This window comes from Arvicola amphibius, chromosome 3 (genome assembly GCF_903992535.2).
Source record: "Arvicola amphibius chromosome 3, mArvAmp1.2, whole genome shotgun sequence".
NCBI classification, from domain to species: Eukaryota; Metazoa; Chordata; class Mammalia; order Rodentia; family Cricetidae; genus Arvicola; species Arvicola amphibius.
This window is the reverse complement of record NC_052049.1, coordinates 16767486-16793106: the sequence shown is the minus strand read 5'-3', so window position 1 is coordinate 16793106 and position 25621 is coordinate 16767486. Positions and strand designations below refer to the sequence as shown.

The following is a 25621-nucleotide window of genomic DNA, read 5'->3' as shown; positions in this document are numbered from 1 at the left end:
TACTACCAAACTGCCGGCATGAGGTAAAACTAAATACTTTACAAATACCTCTTACCTAACTGGAAACTTTGCATCTCTACTACCTCTCTCTGTTTCCCTGTTCCTCTCACTTTCTCTCTCACACACTCATGCACACGCATACACACATACATACACATACACACAGTGTGTAGCAATTACCTAATAACTGTTTAATCCAGCAAAATGGATGTGTTCATTTTAAAAAGCTAATAATATATAATGAATATTTTTCTCTACTTAGATAGTAATAAGATAGAGCCTAACTTGAAGATAAAATTTTAATAAAATATCTAATCATAAAGACTATATTATAAATGGCAAGGCAGGCAGACTTGAATTACATTTTCAGTCACATGTGTGGGTAGTTTTTCCTGGGTCCACATTAGTTAAATGCATTTTATTTAATTCTCCAAATATCCAGGATCAATTAAGAATCCATTAAAAGACATTCTCTCCTGACCATGTATCGCGTGATTAACACATCTATTTATTCTCTCTTATAAAACTTGGTAGATTATTATGTGTACAGCATAGACAGGATGACAGTTATGCTACTGCGCTCTCAGGACTCTGCAGGATTCCTTCTGTTTCACTAGATCCCCACTGCAAGACAGAATATTGAGTTGTAATGAATCAGCCATAAAAAGCACATTATAGTGTCATCTCTATTCTATTACTTTTAATTTAAAAAAATGCAAATGTAATTTTATCATTGCTCCCTCTTCCATAACTTTGCTCTTTTCTGCCATGTACAAAAACCCCTGAATTCAAGGATCCTCTTCTTTCAGCATCGTTTTCTCATACACAAAGAAGGAAATTAACATATGACTATGTTGCTGATCCATTCACTGTCACCTGCATGTACATGTTTTTAGTGCTGATCCTGGTCTCTGTTTATCAGCATCAAGGTTGATCACATTTTACCTTTTTGCCTTCCACTTAATCTTTTCATGATAAAAATAGATTATGAATTATAAAATGTTTTTATGGTATTTTTAACTTTATGCAAGATGATTACTGTAGTGATGAGCTGTGGGCTGCATTCCCGCCGCCCTGCTTTCGGCCTCCTGACTAGCTTATGCCCCAAAATAATTACACAGAAACTGTATTCTTTTAAACACTGCCTGGCCCATTATTTTCAGGCTCTTACTCACATCTTGACTAACCCATATCTAATAATCTGTGTAGCACCACAAAGTGGTGCCTTACCAGGTAGATTCTAGTGTGCGTCCATCTTGGGCTGGAGCTTCATCGCATCTGTTTCCCTGAGCAGGGGCACAGCAGTCTGGCTAACTTAGGAGAGGCGTGGCATCTAACTGAGCCATCTACCTCACTTCCTTCTTCCTGTTCTGTCTACTCCACCCACCTAAGGGCTGGCCAAGGCAGTTTCTTTATTAATGAATGAAATCAAGACAAACAGAAGACTCTCCCACATCAGATTACCTCGAAAGAATTTTAATATTGTACTGTAATTTTACTCTTTATAAGAAGAATTGTAATTCTTTCTATACTGTTATCCTAGATTTTCTTGTCAGCCCTTCATGATTAGGGTTAATTTGTTTTAAACTGCATGTGTTAAAGAATTATAAAATCAGATAGAATTATTTTAACTTGCTTGCCATGTCTGTATGTATTATGTGTGTGTGTGAATTTATATCTTTGTATCATATATATGGATTATTTTTAGGCATTTAACTTACATGCCAATCAGAATGGGGTCTTAGAAATGGATGTTTGATTTTTGTTTTTATCCTTAAGCATAGGGAGAAAAAAAAGACATCCATATCCACACTTTTCAAATAGTTATATTTCAACCAATGTTATTTGCTTCATTGATCAAAGAGGAGGAAACCTATAGTAATCCTCAATATCTCTTTGAATGTTTTGGTAATCTGAAAAGAATTTAATATAATATAAAATTTTAATTTCACATCTCACATGTGTTCTTGAACGTTCATCTTGAATCAGTTATTAAGAGAATGAACATTTAGAGCTGGAGAGTTCAGTCATTAGAAACCCTTGTTGCTCTTCCAGCACATCTGGGCTTTGTTATCAGCACCTACATGGTGGCTCACAACAGTCCATGATTCCAGACTCAGGGAATCTGCTGCCTTCTTCGAGCCTCTGAGAACACCAGGCAGGCATGTGTTACACATACCTACATGCAGACTAAACTTCACACACATAAAATAAAATAGAAAAGTCTAAGAGAATGAACATAGGAATTGAGGGGAATGAACCATGTCTAACTAATTCCATAACCAGAAAGGAGCAAAATAACTGCTTCAAAGTTTTTTTTTTTTTCCAAGAATGAGAATTTGGAGTGGTATTATATTTAAAATTCTCAGGAAATTTAAATGGCTTGTTTTTGAGTGTAACATTCGATAAAGTAATTCATAGATTATAATTTATTGGAAAATCAGACATTTTAAGCCTAAAAATGATCACTGCACCTTTGTTACTATGTGTTTTCACTCTTAGATCCTTCATTTAATAAGCATTTATTTGTCAATATCCACTAAAGATTAATGATTGCCACAATTTAGGCTTACTACACAAAATAAAACACAATAATATGGCAAGAGTAGTTGTTGTGATATTAATTAATATAAGCTGGAAAAAAGAATACACATAATTTTCTAATGAAAAATATTACTTGACACCATACTTGTATTTTTTACTAATTCATAGTTACTCAGTATTACAGTCTCAGTTCAGGAATTGATTCAAGATTAAATAATACACTGAGCATAGCAACATTGATGTGTTGATCTCAGTATGTAACTCCAAATGTATAGCAGAATAGATTTTGAAAACTGTCAATATACCCTGTAACCTACCTTGTTATTTTAAATTTTAAGTGAAAATATAGTTTACCAATTATTTTTATGTTACAAATATTTACAATCTATCTATTAAGGATACTCTTTCACCCTAAATAGGATATTATTTGGTAATATAGGACATCTAGGATGTGAAAAACTGACTTTTAGTGTGTAATACAATTTGATTAGATATTCATCATTTAGGAATTGCTGTACTGTCTTTGAACATGTCCACATACAACACATCACTGAAGCTTCAATACTGAGATATATGTAATATATAAATATGTATATGTGAATATATAAATACACACACATTTTACTACCGTATTATATTCCCCAATGTATAAAACAAAGGAAAAAAAGCAATAGAAACTGTAATATAAACCAAAAATATTTACCACATTAGAATTTTTTTTTGGTTTGGTTTTTGAAAAAATGTTTCTCTGTAGCTTTGGAGCCTGTCCTGGAGCTAGCTCTTATAGAATAGACTGGCCTTGAACTCACAGAGATCTGCCTTTCTCTGCCTTCTGAGTGCTAGGATTAAAGTCGTGCACTACCTCCCACCCAAGAATTCTTTATTATTGAATATAGATTATTCTTTCATATAATTCATCCCAAACTCTTTCCATTTCATCTACTCCTCCTTGCTCAGCCCCCCCCCCCCACTTGAGATCCTCCCCCATTTCCTTCTCAGAAAATTCTATTTGCCATGTTTAAGGGATGAGAAATTTATTTTAAGGACATTATTTTCTTTAATATTATCTTTAAAGTATGGAATCAATATAACACAGAGATATGTAAAAGTTTCCCTCTAAATCTTATATGAACCTTGCTCCACTTACATTTAATCAATTTAGGTTAACTACATTTCCCGTCCATGGCTTCTTAAGGGTTCCCGGCCTGTCAGTGGTTTGCTTCCTGGACAACTCTAGACCAGACCCTGCATGAGTCTCAATGGTGTAATTCATTTAGCAGCTTTCTACTGTGGTGAATTAAACTGAGCTCTACATTTTTCTTTATTATTAGTAACACTGGGTCGTAGCATATGCTTCACAGAGTGATGATGTAAGACTAAATAATTCAGTGTCTAATATTCAGTGTCTATGGTCTAGGCAGTATTGATTCATTAGTAACTGGCATGCTCTGTTGTGCACTAATGATTGTTTGTGTAAGTGGATGCTCTGCCATCTTTAAATAGTGAAGCCAGATCAAACTTAAAACTTCTTTCAAGTTTTATGAAATACAATATTTAACAAATTTTTTATTATTTAATGCTTAACAAAAGCAAAACAAATTTCAAAACCAAATCACAATTTTTTTATATAAAAATATTTCCCTGTGGATCATCACATAACTTCAGAAATTGAAATTGCATCAAATTTGGCTCTTTGGCTTCTTTGAGACCCCTTTTTGACCAAAAACGTTACTTATTTCTTATAGCGTTACAACTTAAAGACAAAGACACCTAAATATCCTTAGTAGTCATAGTAACCTAACACAAATCCTCCTTACATAAGGATTTCCTCCCTTTCGTTTTTTCCTTATGCAGCTAATTCTCTATTTTTCTCAGACTGAAAACTGCCCTTCATTCATGTCCAAACATAGACACAATAATCCTGGAGGGACCAGCAATAAAATGCACATTCCTTATAAGAGCCAATTAACACTATGTTAGTGAGGACTACAGAGCAACTCCTTTGCAACTCGTGAAAAATTAAGTCCTGTTCCTTGACTTAAGTTATGTTGCATTTTTGTACATCTAATCCTAATGTACCTACTTTATATTTGACTATGCCAGCCCTTGTTTCCTTTATCTTCCCCTAGTTTTATTTTTATTGAAATTAGATTCTCCTCTCATATAACACATCCCCGTCACAGTTTTCCTTCCCGCCCGTCCTCCTAGCTTCCCCTCTACTTACCCTTTCCCCCAGATCCACTCCTCCTCCTCTTTTTTATTCTGTCCCCTAAAGTTTTAAGAAGAAACAAGATTTTTAGATTTAACTGCTGGAACCCATTCATTAAAGTGACTAGAAAAAAAAAAAAAAAAAAAAACAAAACAAAAAAAAAAAAACAACCAGAAGAAGAGGATTTGTTTCTGAATGGGTTTTTTATGTCAACAAACAGACACCTTTGTGAAAATGTTGCAAAACTGGTTTTCCTTCAGCCCAGAGTCAGAAGGCAAGGATATCCAATCAATGGGGGTTAGACTGACCCCAACATTCTTCTTTCAAGAGAAAGAATGATCAGTATTTAATTCTTTCAAATTTATTATAGGAGGGCTGGTAGCAGAAAGCAGGATCTAGTACTAGTGTCTAATAATGATTTGCATGTGGTCTGTGACATGAATTTAGTTTTTGAAGGGACTAGATATGCCAGGAGGATAATGAGCCTCCAATTGAAAGCAAGATAAAGATGAAAATACCAACTTTCATATGATGGTTTGCAAATACCTTCATGTAATTCAAAAGACTTTAAGTCTCTACTCACAAGGACCACACAGACAAAAAAAAAAAAAAAAAAAAAAAAAAAAAAAAAAAAAAAAAACAAAAAAAACAAAGAAGCCAGATACTTTTACATTCTTTGTAGTAAGGACGACAGGAATTTGGGAACCCAGACTTCACAAAACCATACATTTCTATTGAATTGAATCATGGATATTTTAGCATATATTTTCCATTGATAAATCAAAGACTAGTGCCATATAAATTTATGTCCTATCAGGTTAGCTAAGCTTTTATAAGAAGGAAGAACTGTGAACTCCAAAGATCACTCAAAGCATAATTGCAATACTCCTTTGTTTATGGGGTATAATGACTGTAGATAAAAAACCACAGGTTAGTGAAAAATGATGTGCTTATTATGTGAATTTCCAATTTCTTGATAAATTCACTCAAATATTTCAATTAATTATACTCTGCACCACTTTTCACTAAAAGTTATTTGGAATAGTAGCAAGTAACCATTCCTCCTTTATTTGATTACTGTCATATATCTATATCTATATCTATCTATCTATCTATCTATGCACCAAAAATATAATGCAAAGTATCTCAGATGGAAGTTTTTATTTAGATAAGCTATAGGTAATAGAAAATATTTTCAGGATTGCAAATAAATTTAACACAGCTAATAATTCTCAAGATTTCCATACCATCTCTTAATAATTCCGTTCTAGCTCTATCTAAAGATTATATATAGTGATAGAAAATTTAAAAGCAATGACAGTTGGTAAAAATGATTTCATAGCAAGCATGCTTGTATGTTTAATCAGAATTCTCTTTATTGACTAGTGTCATTGGCCCAATAATTTAAATAAGAATTAAATGTTTTGTTCAAAATTAAAAATAATGGTAGTTAAAAATAAAAAAATAGCAGTATAAAATATTTATAAAAAGCCTTATTATAACTTATACTGAATCTTATAAGTGCAAGATCAATTAATCCTTACAACATCCACATTAGGTGGATATTGTAATTACCCATCCGTTTTATGATTTGAAAAACTGAAATCTGCAAATTGTTACCCGACTGGTAATCTAATGTTACTTGATGGTGATACTACTTTGGCGGGGGGGGAGTATAAGAACCTATTTAAAAAGCACTTAACTTGTAATTAAATTCGGCATGTCTAAATGTTTCAATGAAAAAATGGTATAATAGAAATAGTCTGTGACTTATTTTGTTCATTTTACCCTTAGTTAAATCCCTGACTCCATGTTTTATTTATGAATAATGTATTCGGTTTCATACCTGGCACTGAGAATCGTGTTAACTTATTTTTGTAGAAAAAGGAAAAGGAAATTGATGCTATTGTTGGTGGTGTTTCTGTGATGCTAAAGGACAAGAAGGATGAAACCATCCTTGGCTTTCTTAGGCTGATAGACAAGCAAGTATGTACCAAATAGACAAGGTCTTTCAAGGAACTTCTTTATAATGTACATAGGGATTTAAGGCACGTATATCACTGAGCTGTGGGACTGCCGTAATCCCTGCCTGGTACAAGAGAGATTTGATTTAATAAGCGCTGATTTTCTCTTTGTAAATAGCGTCAACTTCTCCTTTAGGAGGATCCCAGGGTAATGTCAGCCCCAGGCTGATCTGCATATTTAAAGTTATCAAGTAGTTTTCAACAAGAACAACTGTCAGGTGTGTCCCCATGAAAATGCTTCAGCTTAAGGAAAAAGAGAATGCAGTTTAAAATGGTCTCTTTTCTTTCTTTGATTACCTGGGAAATAGAAGTATACCTACAATAAGCACTGTAGCTGTACGAGTTGCGTTGGTTTTGATTTTAATTATACACACTAAAATACATTCAAATATTTGCTCCTCCCTCCTCCCACATTGTCTAAGTACTTGTTATTCAAGAATTAGAAAGAAATAATTCTGGTAAAGCCTTTGATTTAGTAAAAGAGCATTAAGTCCTACTGTGTGTAGCCCTTTGTTGTCTAACATGATATATGTTGAGAATGTCAATAATATAATCTTAAATTCTGAAATATGACACAGGACACAATTTAAATTATTTGCATTTTGGTCAGTTTACAGATACAATATCTTTCTCATCTCTCATATTTATTTACTTTACTGTTGTGTATTTTTTAACTGCATAATTCCTCTTACTACTTTTCTTGCTAGAGAGATAGCTCAGTAATTAAGAGAATTTGCTCTTCTTTCAATGAACCCAGAATGTACTTCCTAAAGGCCACATAGTAGCTCACAAATCTCCATGACTATAGTTCAACAGATTCTGATCTAATTCAGGAGCATGGCTTCCATGGGGTCCTACAAGAAGGTTTAGACACATGCATATAAATTTAAAATGTGTTTATATTATAAATATACATACATATAAGTACATCCATGAGTGTACATAAATGAAGATTAATTAAAATGAGAGCTATATTTTGATTAATGCTAAAAGAACAAAATAATAATTTATTTTAAATAGGAGAGGATCAGGCAAGAGACTATCATTTAAAAGTCATTCTAACATATAGCAAAAATTTCTAAGCCGATAAGCAAAAGACATTAAAGATTGTCATTGTTAGGGAAGACCAAATAAACAAAGGTAGCTTTCAATAAAAGGTGTGCAATTTGGCTGGGCTGGACCGCAGGGCTCAACACAACTGGAGTTGTGTCTGAAGTAATGCTGAAGGGAGGAGGGAAGGGAGATCACAGCATCTCTAAGTGTGTGATTCACAGGAGTGAATAACCAGGTCAAGCAAAGATTCAGGGGATAAAAGGCAGAGGTACCAATAAAAAAGGTACTTTGAAGCTTTTGAAGCTTTCTACCAGAAAAGCTTGTTGGAGAGAGGGGGAAAGGAAGGAGGGAGTCAGGCAAGGGCAGGTGGAGGGAGGGACAGTGAAGGATTTCAAGTTGGATTTTTGTATTGTAGAAATTGTGGATTGTAAATGTATACTAATTGGAGAAATATGTGAATAGAAAATGTGGCATTTAAGTAAATGATCATGTAAAGTGTCAGTGAAATACCATGTTTAGGATGACAGAACCTAGATAATTGCCCCATTTTTCATGTGTGTTGAAATAATATAATTGTTTAAGAGGCATCATATGGAAAGCTATATCTCTCTAGACTGCCCATATTTAATCTCATGGAAATTGCCTCAGAGTAACCAATTTTTTATCATTTTTTAAAATTTTTATTGAGCTCTACATTTTTCTCTGCCAATTTAATATTAACATGTCATAATGGGAATCAGAGTCCCTGTTTTGTGCTGCCTTACAAAATTAACGTTGACCATACTCCAAGTACTGGGATATAGATAAGCATTTGCTGTACAAACATGTTTAGTCCATTCTTAATGATTTTTTCGACAGCTAAATTTCAGGTGAGGCGTAAAGGGATTGCACAGTAAGAGTAATGCAATTCTTCGCCTGTGGCTAACAGACTTTAGGTTTTCCAAGAATTCCCTCCCACCAACCCTACATATTTCTGTTTTCATGTGTTGCAATTCTGTGAATCGATGTAATATACTGGCAGACAATTTCAAAGAAATGCCAAGATAGATCCTACAGACTCAGGAGATCAATGGTTGCTCTGTCGTGATGCCTTCCCCAAGGGCATAGGAAAAAAACCCTAAAATATCCAGCATGGCTTTTTGCTCTAATTTAACTTCTGTGCCCCCCAAATAAGCCAGTGATCCTGTCTCTGGTGTTCACAGATTTAGTTTTCTGTCTCCTCTGGTGAAAGTCTTCAATTTCGAAGCCTTAGCAGTTTGTCAGTCTCCAGTGTGACTTTCAACTCTCCTCTGCCTTCTCCTAAACGCCCATTTAGCACGACATAATTTCCTTAACTACCCCGCATTGCCTCCAAGGAGCTTTATCTTGTTTTTAATTTCTTCCTGTTAAGCTCATTAAAAAGCATCTTTTGAGCATTATACAATGGAATGCTTTATAAACGTGCATAATTGTGTCATTTTTCTTAAAGCAAGTATTGTTTGAGATTATTATACAGCGCTGAGATGTTGCAAGAAGATTACACACAAAGCAAATAAAAAATTAGACTAATGTTAAATTATTTTGTTGATTCGTATGTGTGGGGCATTTTGAAAAATCTCCACCGTAGAAAGTTCTTATGTAAATGTGATGGCAACAAGGACAGAGAACAAAGGATAAAGAAAAATTATCTCTTTCAACCTCGTTTTTTTTTTTTTTTTTTTTTTTTTTTTTTGCGACAAAACAAAATAGCAGCTATTTGTTGCTAAGCTCAAAACCTGGAGAAAAGCAATTTGCCCTTGTTCCTCTCTAGGTGGATTTCTGGCATTTCTTTTGTTGTTCTAAAGGACGTCACTTCTCACATCTCTTAGTTTGACTATGCTTTCCCCAAAGTCCCTTACTTAAATTGAACTGCCAATTATTTCTAATTTCACTACAAAAATCTTCAAATTTTTTGATACTGCAATATAGGAACCCTGTTATTTGAGTGCAAGGGAGAGTCTGTGGCCAGTCTATCATTCCCAAAGACAGAAAACCTAGAAATGCACCAAAGCTGTCTGAAATCTTTGATGAAGACAGTTCGGATGTCATGTGAGGTTTTCAGTATCAGTTTGCAAGTACTCTTATTGAAGTAACTACAGCCATTGCTTGCTCCATTGTTTGGAAGGCCTCTTCACATCACCTCTAAATTTTCACTTGCACGTCTTCTCACATCCAGGTGCTTAAGCGGACAACCAAGGTGGGAGCATACTTACCAGGAAGAAATATTTATGTGCTCTAATCATTAAAAGAGAAGCAGATGATTCAATCTGACACCTGGGAATGAATTTCAAACAACTACAAATTGGAATTGATAGGAAAGCTCGCCGCATAATTAAAGCTCCATCAACTGTACAATAAAAAAATAAGTAGCACACACATCGGCGCCTTTAGGAAGAAATGGGTGCCAGGGCCGTGCTCCTTTGCCTTTGTCAGTGCGGACCTAAGAATCTAAGAATCTGTGCTTCCATTCTCTGCTTCTTGGCTTACATGGAAATTACCCCAGCAAGGAGAACAGACTGGCTCTCAATTAAAGCAGTATCAGTTTGCATGACAAACCGAGATATTTGTATTCAGCATAAGCAACTGGAAAATAAATAGTAGAGTGTTAATGAATCACCCTTTTGTACGTTTACAACATGAAAATGAACCTTTAAACTTTGAAATAGACCAAGTAAAGTTTGACCTAAAATTGGATCTGAGCAAAGTGTAATTCCAAAGAAAGCATTCTAATATTATGCATAGAAATCACTGAATAAAACGGCTTCCAAAGACTAAACAAGTAACTTCATACAAAAAGGCAGGTGTGAGGAGTGTTTAACAATATATGTAACTTCTTACAATACTCTGGTTTATTTGTCAGAACTATATCTATGCTACTTTAATGAATGAGCTCACTCATGGTTTTTCAGAAAATTCTGAAACACTTTGAAGAAATTTTCATTTTTATTGTTGGAGAAAATTAATGTATCTCCATCTCCATTTACATAAATACTTCCTAAGAAATCACTAGAGAACTGATAATCAATATGACTATAACATGTTCTGAACTATCAGGCTCATTGTAACCAATCAAACATATCCCCTTTCTTGCTTACGTTGTCAAAGCTGTGAAAAATAGAATAGCATTAATAACACTAACCCAACAATATCAAACCTCAAAATAGATATAGTCTCTATACTAACAGAGAAATTAAGTGAACTGATAATCTTCAATACTTGAACACACATGTAACAGCAACATAAAGTGAACAGACTTTCAGATGTAAGCATAAGCTGTAAAGCAATCAAACGAATTCCAAGCCGAAAATAAAAATGTAGGACAAAATCTCAGAGACATACCCCCAGTGAAATCTACATAAAATTAAAATTGGTGGAACAAAGAACACACACCCTTGTCCTCCCCTTTCTCTCTCTTGCCCTCTTCCTTCATCCTATATCAGTTCCTACAATCTAATATCATAAAAAGTGTGTGTGTGTGCATATGTGTTTGTGTGCGTGCTCACTCATGTGCATGCTTACTCATATGCATGTAAGTGTTAAGGGTGCATGCACATTGCTGTGTACAGGCGGAACTCTGATAACAAGCTGGTGAGCATAGGTCCGCGGTGCCTGTTCTTACTCTTTATTCTATGACATGGATTGTCTCTGAACTTGCAGCTAGAATGGCAGTCAAAATGCCCTAGAGCACCTCATTCCCCCACCTCTCACATCCCAGTCCTCATGCTTGCTTATTAAATGCTCTTATCCATGGACCTATCTTTCCAGACCTCTTTTAACCTCGTGGGTACCTCTGCTCAAACTTGGTTACTGAGTTCTGATGTTTCATTTTCTCCACTTAGAAGGTCAGGTCCCCAGTAACAGTATTAGAACCTTGGTGTGGCTTTTCTGACTTATGTTGGATAATTTCTATAGCTTTCTATAGTTGGGAAAATCTCCCGCCTCAGGCACATTCTCCTTTCTTTGTGGACAGTATGCCTTATGCATTCTTTGGACCCACAGATCTTGATTTACTCTTTTGTTTTCATGGGATACATTCTTCACCAGGATACTTAAAAAGAAACAAATAGAATAGGCTGAATATGAAACGATCTTCCTCTGGGAATCATATTTAATTAATATGTTGGTTAGAGAAAACATTCAGGGGCCAAAATAATTTTATCATCAAATTTCCATGACATTGCTAATTTTCTTACTTGCTTTTAAAAAGCTCACTGACAGTTGCGTTCATTCCCTCTTGTGAACCTCTAAATTATATATTAATTTTATTTATCCTCTAGCTCACTTAGTCTCTTGTTGGCTGCTATTAATATTGTGTTGATCCACCTGCTATTTTCAGCTTCAGTGAATTTTTTGAGAATATAATTTAATTACATTTCTCCCTTCCCTTTTCTCCCTCCAAACTGTCCCATATACCCCTCCCAACTCTCCTTTAATTTCACGGCCTCTTTTTTTTTTCACTAATTGCTGTTGCATGCATATATGCATTGCATAGACATATTGTTCCTAAATGTAACCACTTTGGTCCATATAATTCTACCTTTAAGCATGTATTCAGAGCTGACTGTTTGTCATTGAGCACCAATAGTGTGCTTTCCTCAGGGATGGCCATCTTTTCCATTCCCAGATTTCCTGGGTTGCCTATAGTTCTTTGTTAGAGCTCAGGCTTCCTGGTTTTCTTTGGCTTGATCGTTGTTTTCAAGATAACATTTTGGGTCTTTATCAAATACAGACTACAGTCAAACATAGATGATATCCTGTCCTCATCTTTTTATTCCAAGTTCCTCTTATTGATCAAGGTTCAGAAATGTAGTTTTGCAATATATAAAATACATACTTTTTATGAGTATAAGAAACCTGACTTTTCAATTTAATGTTATGTTTCTACTAGTCATTTACTTTTGTTGCACACAAAGATAGCTAAAAGTATTTCCTTTCAGATAGGAGTAGGCTATATGGTTATGTGCTAGTCCATTCACTGACTTGGTTTTGTAATATCAATGTTTCCTAATTATACAGTATTTAATTTCAAAACATATATTCTCATTTTATCCCTTTTGAGAGCTGAATTCAAGCCTTTTACTACCCAGAATATCAAACTGTGACCTTCTTTGAAATAGGAGACTTAAACAAATTTTAATTTTAATTACATGGGATCATTACAGCTATAGTCTCTATTTATAGGGTTCTGATAATAAATAGCCCTTATAGTAGTCAGGTGATGTGTACACAGTCAGCTGACAAAGCTAGATTCATTTTACCAAAGCCTCCAGAATCATGTACACCCCAAATCAATGTTCATAGCTTACATTCTGCTAGGCCATATGTGAATTTCTATTGTACAAAAGTTCTTCACATTGGTTTTATTAGACTTCATTTTTATAAGTTTATAAGGTATAAAAAGATTTCATGTCCTGCCTTTAATTTACAGGTTTTTTTTTTTTCCTGTTTCTGCTTTGGCACTCTTGTTTTTATTTTTCTGATGTATGCTTTTGTGAATGGTTTTCTACATCCAACCCAATGCTTCCACTTAGCCATCTAGGTTTTACTGTTCTATAGGCCTTTTGACATATGTTTACTAATATAGACACTAAATTATAATCTCATCATGGACAACATACTTTATTTTCCTTGCATTCTCTTACTTAGAAATTTTTGAGAGAGGGATGACTTCATCACAGCAACTTTCATTTTCCCCTATATTATTGGGCCTTGATCTCACCACCGGTCTTTAAAGTCTTAGTCTTTCAAGTGCTGCATTTTTAGGTGTGAGCCAAGCCATCCAGCTAGTCCTCTTTCATTGCTATCTGCTAGCTGAGTAACTGTCTGGTGAATTTCACGGAATTGGTCACCGTCTTTATAGCTTCATGAATCAATCCAAATTAAGATTAATTTATTGTAGAATGAGAAATATTCACAGGCAAAAGTAATATAATTGTCCACTTCTTGTGATCTTTATTTTCCTGGAGTACTATTTTACCACCATACTCTACCTCTGTATATAGATATATATGTGTACACACACACACAAATATATATGTATGTATATATGTACCTTTGTATAATTTAAAGTGTTTAATGTATTTTCAGTATTAGATTGGACTAAATTAACAAGCTAACATTGTAAGAAACAAATCCTGATTTAATTCAATATAAAATTTATCGATGGAAGCTTTTTATTTTCTTAACTTTTATCTAATTATGTAGCCTCCAGCTACAAATTGATTAGTTTTTTTTGTTGTTTTTGTTTTTGTCTATAATCTAGTTACCCAATGATATCTCAGTTAATTGTTCCATAAATAAATTCTTGCCTTATTTTTTTTAAATCCTCAGATTTAAAAACTATAAAATTTCATCAAGACTATGTTCAGAGTATAAGTGGAGAAACACCAGCATTATCGAGCAATATTCGGGAAGTCAAACAGAGTTGCATGTTAATATCAGGGAATGGAATTCTACACCCTTTTCTGCAATACCATTCAGAAATAATGTGCAGCTGTTACTTACAATGAAGCTTAGAAATCAAAGCAAATTATCAGTAATAATGTAACAATGCTCTTTGCTTAAGTACTTCCAGTCTGTCATTGTATGGCATTTGATCTTTTTAAATTATATCTTTAAATATTACATTACTTACTATTGCACTGAAAAATCTTTTCTCAAGGATATATATGTTGCTTTTTTGAAAGACCAGATAAGATGCTGAAAGTTATTAACTGACTTGTATTGAAATTACCCTGTTAAAGTTGTATTAGTGTTATTCAGATTATTATATTCTTATTTCAAGTATAAATAATCATCTTCCTGTTGTCTTTAACATATTTACACATTATGACTCAAGGATTTAATAGTTTGTGATTCTAGAACACCATACTTCATCAAAATTTTCAGAAGTATAGTTTTGGTTAACTAAAATTATCTGAATACTTAGTTGATTTTATGTTTTGGACTGAAAAATTATAAGAAGAATCTAGAACACCTTGTTCTTTAGATTTAAGTAATGATGGGGAAAATATGAGGAAGGAAAATTCATTTGCACTGAAGGCAAGTGGCTAGATTACCAATGTCAAATATGGAAGAGTTACAGGAGGAAATGAAATTATTCTAGTGGGGGAAAAAGCAGACTTTAAAATATAATCAGTGTTTTTGAGGCTTCACTGGTCACTAATCATCTCCATAATTAAAAAATGATTAAAAATGAATGGGGTGAAAGAAAGCTTCCCTTTACAGAATTCTACAAAATAATTATGACACTATAGAAAATCAAGAAGATCACCATCATTAATTCACAGTATATATTATGCTGACTATATTACTGATTGATGCAAAAATTAGGGTGAAGATTTTTGATGAAACATAAGATATTTGTACAAACTCAAGACATTTTCTGTGAGAAAGCCATGAATTGCATCAATTACAAATAAACATATACTAAGTTAACATTAGTGAAAAGTGGCAGGGGCCCTGAAATGTAGTAATCATCCTTCACTCTCGGTCACAAGAAAACCTGATTTCATGCAATGCAGCTAAACACTGTGCAGAAGAAAAACACAAAAACTATTCATATTTAACAAGTACACAAGTATGCTTTCACGATGAAAGAAAGAAAATGCTCTTTTCAAAATAACAGAAAAGTTAGCGAAGGCAGGTCAGATCATATTTGCTAAATATTGGCTTTATTGGAGAAGTCTTTCAAAATGAACTTGGTATTTTTATTGTTTCTCTTGTGGATTTGTTTAAAACTCCACTATTCTTTGTTTTTATTTTAACTCATTTCTTTGAGTGTTAGGTTATTTTATTATAGCATCATTTTACATTTAATACTCAAGTCACTCATTTCATCTCTCCCTGTTCATAATTGCGTAAAGTAATACATTTTTCTCCTCTGTAGTCCTATTTTCTCTCTACATAGTGTGTTTAGCTTCCGTTAGTGCATCCGTTATAAGCATTTTGGAGTTCTATGCTGATGGTTGTTTTGGGTCTTAGCTTTGTGTTTTTGGCCCTCAGATGTATGCCTTATATAGGCCAAAAAGAACCTAATTTTCTATTGTTTTAAACTTTCAAGCATGTATTGGTGGTCATCTACTCTTCTGTAAGTGTGTGATATGCACTTGTGTGTACTTACAATGGGGAGACACAAGCATGTGGGAGCAGGTCTTCGATATCAAAATTCTGTCTTTTCCTATCTTGATCTATAGGTTGTACAATACATGCTTTAACTAAAGAGCCATCTCAGTAGTTATCAAGTGTGTGATGTGGATTGCATTGTGGATGGAGATATTTTAACCAGTGGTAGGATTTAGGAAGGCATACATCTCAGTAAATTCTGAAACTTCTATCCAATATGCAATTTCCATACCCAACTACAAAGAAATGTGTGTACTACAAAGAAATGTATGTATAGTAGAAGAAAACAAACAACTGGAAATACAATATAGAAGTACCAAAAACTTATTTCATTGTATTCTTTGATGCTACACACACAAAATAAAAACTTAGCAATGGAATGGTTTTAGGAAGAATGCCAGAAAGCTCTGGTTTTGGTCATGTTGTTTTCATCTAGTTTACTTTATATTTAGCTCACATTTGAGCAGGAATCTGAAGGAAGTGATCAACAGAACCATTGGGCTGCTCAGGATTCAGGGGTTTCATAGAAAAGGAAGACTTGGCGCAGAGATCATCCGTATGATAGTAATCAAGTCAGTAGTGGAGTTTTGCTGTCAATTTTGCAAGACCTCAAGAACAGATACAAATATGTTTAAAATCATAGAAGGAAACTACGCTGAGCTCCAATGCCATTTGTAAGAAAGACACTCATACTGAGAGACCTCCTTTATACTATTAAATGGCCCCTGAATGAGCACGCATCAAGGAATCTTGTATTTGGAGAACTCTATGATAATATATGGAGATAATGAGGAAATAATTCATGATAAAGACATAACATGATAAAACTACAGTGAAGGACAGAGAAAATTCTTTAGTCAGAAAAATACTGAAGGTCTAATTGAGTGCGAATCTTTCACGGAAGAGACGAGAGGTAAAAGACATTAAGAAAGAAATCTGAATGTAATACCAGGACAACTGAACAGGTCGGGACCTTATGATGTCTAATACAGAGAATTAAGCTTTATGTGAACATGGAGCTATAATCAGAAGCATGCTTACAGTCAATTAACCCATCAGAAATTGTAGTTTATGACCAGGTGTTAAAATTTAAGTCTCATTAGTGGTAGGGGAGGTTCATGTTGAAATCACATACAGGTATACCAAGGGCTTAGATATATATGTGTTTTGCTCCAGAATGAAAGAGGTATTGTCAGAATTTAATATTTATACTCTGACACGGTGAAGGACATCTTTTTATTTCCAACACAGACTAGTCTTTGTTTTAGTTGTCACAAATAGAGATGAGATTCTTATACATTGTGGCTGATTCTGTGGATTTCTGAGCTGTTTTGATCTGCAGCTAAAGTAAGATATGTAAATAACTGCACATAGCATGGAAAATGTTGAGTACAAATAGTCACTGTGTTTCAGGTGACTTGTTGTGATTATGTAAACACATGCAGGGATTCAGGTGCCTCTATGCACTCCGATGACATCTATTTAAATGGAATAAGCTAATTTTCAAAATCAGAATTAACTGCTGACAGTATACAGATTGCTAAATCCATGAAAGCACCCTTGAAATTCCACATTTTCTCCCAGTTTTTAATAAATATATTCAAAATATTAATTCAACATCTAACATAGATTATATGTTGTATGATGTTCTTTTGCAGACACTTTACTTTTGAATATTCTCTAGAAAAATCTACTTAATTACTTTTTTCTCATATATGTATGTATATACATGAGAAAGAAATGATGTATATAAATATGTATAGGTATATTAGCATTTATATTTTTTCTGTTCTGTACAGATACCATCCATCTTCGAGTTCTTGAATCCTCTCCAGTTGGAACAGCTGTTGGAAGCGTAAAAGCAACCGATGCTGACATGGGGAAAAATGCTGAAGTAGATTACCGCATTATTGATGGAGATGGGACAGATATGTTTGACATTATAACTGAGAAGGACACACAGGAAGGCATCATTACTGTGAAAAAGGTGTTCAGCTTCAACATAAACAAGCATCTTTGTGTTTAGCAAGCAGAGATTTCATTGTGTACTGTTTGCTCTTGCATTAGCTACCAAAAGAAAAAAGCATTGGTATGCTCAGTTGAGTTTTGCATTGCAATAAATAAGAAGACTCTGATGCCAGAGAGCCTTTTAGACATTCTGACAATATGCTCTTCTTATTTGAAACATGAAACCTGAGGCTTGAGCAAAAATTTGAACAGTCAAGTTAATATATGTGTAATTATACTCCTTAGTCGTGTTATTAAAAGCCCCTGTAAAAGCAATGTTTTCTTAAAGAGAAGTTAATAACTAATAATGGCAATATATCATCACAGTTGGAGGCATAAAAATAACATGCTATCCAGATGTATGAGTCAATAATTAGAGTTGCTAGTAAAAAGAGACAGAATGGATTGGAACATAATTTAATTGTTCTCATTTTCCCTTCTGCCATATAAATTAAATTTTTCTGCCAACATATGCTCTGTGAAAGAACTTAAAGGTAGCCAGGTTTTATTGTAGTTGGCTCTATCATTATAAGGAAAATCAGGCACATTTTTATTTAGGTCAAATTGATATGCTGCATAAAGAGTAACCGTTGAGGTACTGGTAACTAATACAGTTTTCCTGAGATGCTGTTGAAGCACAGGACACACAACAAACTGTCACTTCCAGTGACTAGTAATGCTAAAAAGCAACTTCTCAAAACCAGAAAGTAGCAATTACTAACCAGAAAGTAGCAGTAATTGAAAAAGAATCTTTTGCTTCTCTGAAAAAAAAAAAAAAAGATGAGCAAATTTGAGGAAGCAATGATTTTCATCTCATTCTAATGGGTCAAGGGATTATATTTAAAATTCATGATAATAAGTTATATCAATAGTAGAATCCATTTTTGTTTTTAATATATTCTACTAATGAAATTGCTATATGTTTTTCTCATTAAACGATGCATTGATTATCTTGAATATTTCTTAAACTGCTGATGTTTGAAATTCTACAAAGACTTCCTAGTTTCCTGCACCATTACACTGATGAAAATACTTGGACACAGATTTTTAAAACCTCAAATGTTTAAAGTCATAGAATTTTTGTCTTAAAATGTTGAGTCCTAACCTGAATATCATCAAGTCCATATACGCACAGAAGTACATAACATATCAACCCATGGTTTGTATGGAATTATCACCCTTATGAGATTAAATATTCACTCAAATTTTTATAATAATTAAAAAATTTCATATGTTCAAAAGCACTACATATTAGACACCTGTAATTATAAATACTAGTGGGAAATAGAAAAATTTAAAAAGTGTCTAATTTTTATTACTTCTTACTAATGAACAACATGCAGGATTTCAAATCCTAGTGTAAATTAAGGAGGGCAGACTCCCACTCTCCAGAGTTTAACTTGATAATTTTTGTCTTATCTAGCCACTTGACTATGAGAGCCGGAGACTTTATACTCTGAAGGTCGAGGCAGAAAATACCCATGTGGATCCACGTTTTTATTATTTAGGACCATTCAAAGATACGACAATTGTGAAAATTTCCATAGAAGATGTGGATGAGCCCCCTGTTTTCAGCCGATCCTCCTATCTGTTTGAAGTTCATGAGGACATTGAAGTGGGCACAATCATTGGCACTGTCATGGCAAGAGACCCAGATTCTACTTCCAGTCCCATCAGGTACTTATGTCCCTGTTAAAGATGAAAAGGAACAGAATTGAAGGCATATTGGGACTACGAAATTCTGCTTGATTACAAGAGTTTCTGTGTAAATTCTACATAAATTTGGTGTGCCCAGAATTTAAGAGATATTTTGACAAAATGTTGTGGGCAAAGCATATTCCTCCTTCATGATTTTCTAGTCCTTGCCCTTTCCATTATGTTAATGAATATGTCATGAGTTTGATTCATTAAAACATTGGTTATTTTGATCATTGATATAGATCAAAAATATATAGTTGAATGCTATGGATAAGCATGATCAATCAATCACAAATGGGAAGATTTTCATTTCAAGTTTGTTTCATGATTGTGTGTGTTTATTTTCTTTTAATTAGCTGTTTCAAAAAAGTTTAAATATCCAGACACACGAGAATAATTTCTGTACATTTTTTTTTTACTTTTCTTTTTATTCAGTTTTGGTTGTGAGCCTAGTCTTTAACTGATGAGCCCTTCCTATGCAATTTTAAAGGTACATGAGATGTGATAGATATATATAAAAACAAGCAAGATTCAAAGTTTTCACTAGCATTTGAACTAGTGTATTAAAGAAATATAAATTGCTTTTTACATTGTTCAGCATCGAGATGAACATTTTCTTTAATCTGTTAGTCTATTGTGGGTTTTGGATTTTATTCCTTTGCCAAAACACTGTAAGCTGAGTTTGCATCTATGTGACACAGTTAAGTATGAGTTGCAATATTTGTTTTGCAGTTTCTGAGTGAAGTTTTTTGAATTTTTCAACTTTAAGTTGTATAGAACCTTAGGTTTCATATTCCTTGGGATTCTGAGTGAATTCAAGTGAACAATTCTGCAGATTCTGCTACTGTTAAAAAATTGTTCTAGTCACAAAATAATGTATCTTTGTATATCACTTATTCATGTATTTTATGCAAATACACTGGCATATTATATTCATGCATTCTACCACACATTATATAGTGGCAGAAGAAAAAGAAAATTGTGCATCATAATCACACAAGTGCTCCCATATGCCAGAAGAAATTTGCCTTAAATGGCTCTTTTCTTGTTGCTTTATTAAAGTTGATACATTTTATGTATTTTTTCTTTTTTTGAAATTTTCTTAAAGTAACTAATATGGTTATTTAATTTTCCCCATTAAGTACTTAACATTTTATTGCCAAAGAACCAACCTAAGTAGGATATGTTCTTAGTTCCTGTTTTAGAAACAGATTTTAGAATATGATGTGTTTGCTTTGTCTGTTTTAAAACAGACTCTTGCATTGCATATTAATCACAAGTATACAATGTGGCCAGTGATGACCTTGAATTTCTTCCTAACTTTACCTCCCAAGTTCTGGGATTACAAACCTATACCACTATGCCCACACTGTGCACTTCTGGTGTCAGTCCCAGAGACTCATACATAATATGCAAGAAACTTGCCCAAGTATACTACATGCCCAAAACCTATACACTGCATATGAGGGATAAATATCAGTCAATTGATACTGATATAATAACAAAATATTTCTCAAGAATATAAAATTTATTTGTATCTTCATACAGACTGGACATTATTATATCAAATCTCTGGATATGTCCCAATAAATTAAAATGTTTAATGATGGTGCTTTCCTAAGTACTGATAGAATAAGTACATTTTTAAGCTATCTGTGTTAGGGTTTGTATTTCTGTGAAGAGACACCATGACCATGGCAACTCTTACAAAGAAAACATTAAGTGGTGGTGTCACTTACAATACAGAGATGTAGTCCATTATTGTTATTGTGGGACATGACATGGAATGGGAAGTTATGGTGCTTGAGAGGGAGTTCTACATGTTGGTATACAGGCAACAGGAAGATAACTGTCTCACTGGGCTGGCTCCAGCATACATGAGACCTCAAAGTCTGTATCTACAATGACACACTTTCTCTAACAAAGTTATGCCTACTCCAAAAAGGCCATACTTCTTAATACCACCACTCCTTTGGAGGGCCATTTTCTTTCAGCCAAAAGCTTGTACATATATCATAATGCAATAATGAATTCAGTTCAACTTCAGAGGTTGCCATGGTCTATAACAGTCTCAAACTTATCTAAAAGTTTAAAATTCAAAGTCACTTCTGAGATTCATGCAATCTCTTAACTGTAATTCCCTGTAAAATCAAAACCAAAAAACAAATCACACACTTCCAACATGAAATGGCACAGGATATGGATTACCACACCAAAACATAGAGTATAATGAGAAAATACTGAATGGAATCAAATCCAAAAACCAGCTGAACAAACAAAAAATCTGCATCTCAATGTTTATGTCAAAATGTTGTGCAGATCTCCAGCTCCTTTTAGTTATATTGACTCAAACACACTTTCTCTTAGGCTGGTTAGCAGCTCTATTCAGTAGGTATCCCAGAGCTCTGCCATCTCAGGCATGCTTGGTCTCCAAAGCAATCCAGGTTTCAAATTCACAACTTCACCCAATGCCTCCATTCAGAGCCAATCTTTATGCCTCCATGCAGAAATACCCCTGTCACTTGCCTAGCCTTAGTGGTTTTCCTTAGTCGTAGAATTTCCATACCCCTTTTCTTCTATCCTTAACTTCAGAGCCATGTGGCTGAAGCTGCCAAGGTTTGCTGCTTACTGGGGTTAAAACACAACCAGCTCTATTTAATTACATTTTGACCAACGTTCTGTTTTCATTGATTTCCTTCACTGCCTAAGCATGGGTATTCTGAAAAATTACTTTGTAGAACCAGCCTACCTCAGACTCAAAGATCTACCAGCCTTAGTCTCCTGAGTATTGGGATGAAAGGCATGTACCACTACACCTTGCTCTAAACTTTTCTTTAATTCCTTTTATAAGTAGGAAACTTAGCTAAGTGGGATCTTGCCCTAAGGTTACCATTCCATTTTTAAAATCCATTTAGCTCCCTGACATAAGATTTAGTTCTATTCTACTTCTTTGTGCCCCCTTTTTCAGCTGTTCACTTTGAAGTTTTATTTGCTTAGCTCAATCCTTTTCATTATAATAAATCTTCATCAAAGTTAACACTAATAATCACATGATAGAGTCTATACTAGGCTGTTTTGAGATTTTCTCTACCAACAGAATTACTCCCAAACTCTTTACTTTAGCCTAAGTTAGACTTATTAGACAAGGATAAAAAGCAGCCACATTCTTCACCAAAATATCACAAGACTGACTGGTCTTATCACATATTAATATTCTTTTCCACTGAAACTTCTTGATCCAGGAACCTGCAGTCCAAATCACACTCAGCACCATTGTCTTCCATGTTCCTACTAGGGTAGTCCATTGAGTAGCATTTAAAGTATTCAGTTGTTTTTCTAATCCATAGTCCCAAGGTCCATATTCCTTCAAATAAAAGCATGGTCAGATCTATCACAGCAATACCCCACTCCTGATACCACCTTCTCCCAGTGTTTCTATTGCTGTGAAGAAACCATGAACATAAAACACTTATAAAGTAAACATTTAAGCCTGGCGGTGGTGGCGCACGCCTTTAATCCCAGCACTCGGGAGGCAGAGGCAAGCGGATCTCTGAGTTCGAGGCCAGCCTGGTCTACAAGAGCTAGTTCCAGGACAGACTAGAAACTACAGGGAAACCCTATCTCGAAAAACCAAAAAAAAGTAAACATTTAATTGTGGTGGCTCACTAACAAATCAAACATTTAATCCATTATCATCATGGTAGGACATGCTAGTATGCAGGCAGAAATGGTGTTTGAGAGGTAGCTGAGAGTTCTACATAGTGATATGCAGACAACAGAAAGTGAACTGTCCCACTGGACATGATTTGACCATATAGGAAACCTCAAAGCCCACCTCCACAGTGACACACTTTCTCCAACAAGGCCACACCTACTCCAACAAGTCCGTATCTCTTAATAGTGCTACTCCCTTTGGAGGCCATTTTCTTTCAAACTATTATATCAGCTATAATGCTCTATATGACAAGTTTATTGTTGCTGTTTGTGGTATATTTTCACTTTGTTTTACATTAGATCTAGGAAATGCAGATAGTTTTAGATGTTATGGTTTAAATAGAACATATATATATATACATATTTATGAAACACACATTTAAATATTATGGGTTATGCTTTCCATATCCATGGGTTCATTATTATCTTGGCAGAAAAAGAAAATATTCAGAATAAAAAAATCTGCTTTTACTGATATGTACAGGCTTTTTCTGTATATCCCATATATTTACATCATATTAGGAATTTAAGACATGCAGAGGTGATGTACAGTATAGAAAGAGACAATAGTTGGAAAAAGATATTGTGGTTATACTGAAAAAATAAATATTTTTCTATGCATATCACCATGACTTTAGATTATACTGGGAGTCATAAGATATGTATAGGTGGTGCAAAGCTTAATATATATTTGTGTGGTTGCTTGAATCTTATTATCACCTATATTAAGGGATTCAGCTTCTGAGAAATTTTGTATCAGAAGAATCAATCTCTAGCTATATCAAGGAAATATTATAGATATTCAAAGTCAATATAGTTGACAGTTTAATACTTTTGTTGAAACTCAAGCTATACATGTTATAAATGTAGTCACTTATTATGAATTATTTATGCATAAATAAGAATTGTTTAAGCATATTCTAGAAATAGTTTTAAGAAAGAAAAAGAAAGGTACCACATAATTTACCAGCAAACAGGTAAATTATGTTTAAAAGGAAGACCTTGGCTGGCGAGATGACCCAGGGTGGGAAGGAGCTCTACCTGCCAGTCTGATAACAAGAACTCAAGTCTTACATTTGCTCTTCTGGGTCCAAAGATATTCAAAGGTCATCGGTTGTCTTCTGATCTCCGAATATGTACTGTGGTATGTGCACACATGTAAAAATGTATTAACATAAATACTAATTGTAATGTAGAAGTCTTATCTCTGCCTACAAGATAACGCCAAATAATCCCCCACATTCTTCTATTTACTTTCAAATTTAGTAGTGTACACAAGATAGAAAACACATGAGACAGAGAGCAGACAGCAATATACTATTCTGGGTGTATTTTATGTAGTAAGAACACATTGAAACTGAAGGTTTTTTTTACATGTAAGGGACCTCCCAGTTTTCTAACCTGACAATTCTTTATTTTCTTTGATTTGATAACTATTCGCAGATTGTTCTCATGTTTGGATATATTTTCCACGCAGAGAAGCTTGCTCATGAGAGTCAAGTAGTATTCAGTGAGTCTCAGCTAGAGTCTGCTGCTGCATAAACCAAGACAAGCAAAAGGCTTCATAATTTCATGTCTTATTTCTTGTTTTAAATTTGTGATGAAACAACTTAATAGGCAATGCCTTAAGTGGATAGGATTAATATTAATACAGATAGATTTAAATTAGAAGGTTGAAGACAGCTTCTACCATGGATAATCATGGAAGACTGTTTAATGTAAAAATTTCCTTAGGTTTTTCTTTCAGTAATTTTTTGTTTGTTTCTTTTGGTTCACTGTATATTTTTGCTTCATTTCGTTTTCAAATTTTTGTTTATTTATTTATTTTCATTTTATAAAGCAACAGTTTCTCCTACCTCTCTTTCTCCTACACCCCCCATCTCCACTCCATACTATCTGCATCTACTCCTTAGAGGGAGTAAGGCTTCCCTTGGAGCAACAACAAAGTCTGGCATACCAGTTGAGGCATGACCAGTCCCCTACTTCCTCCATCAAGGCTGAGTAAGGTATTCCCCCATAGGGAATGGATTCCAAAAAGTCAGTTTATGCATCCTGGATAAGTCTTGGTTCCATTGACAGGGGCCCCACATACAGATTAAGCCATACATCTGTCACCCATGTTCAGAGGGCCTAGTTCAGTCCAGTGCAGGTCCCCCAACTGTCATTCCAGAGTCCTTGAGCTCCCACTAGCTCAGGTCACTGTCTGTGATTTTCGGAATCATGATCTTAA

The 25621-nt window shown here is 34.3% G+C and overlaps 1 protein-coding gene across 3 annotated transcripts in view; it reads left to right on the top strand.

Moving 5' to 3' along the window:
* Window positions 1-25621, top strand: part of LOC119809712 (cadherin-10) — a 115772-nt gene that overhangs the window by 67047 nt on the left and 23104 nt on the right. For all 3 annotated transcript variants that reach the window (XM_038322760.1, XM_038322758.1, XM_038322757.1), the window contains exons 5-6: window positions 17772-17959; window positions 19403-19656. In XM_038322760.1, coding sequence (XP_038178688.1) covers window positions 17772-17959; window positions 19403-19656 — 442 coding nt within the window. The remainder of the gene's footprint in view (window positions 1-17771; window positions 17960-19402; window positions 19657-25621) is intronic.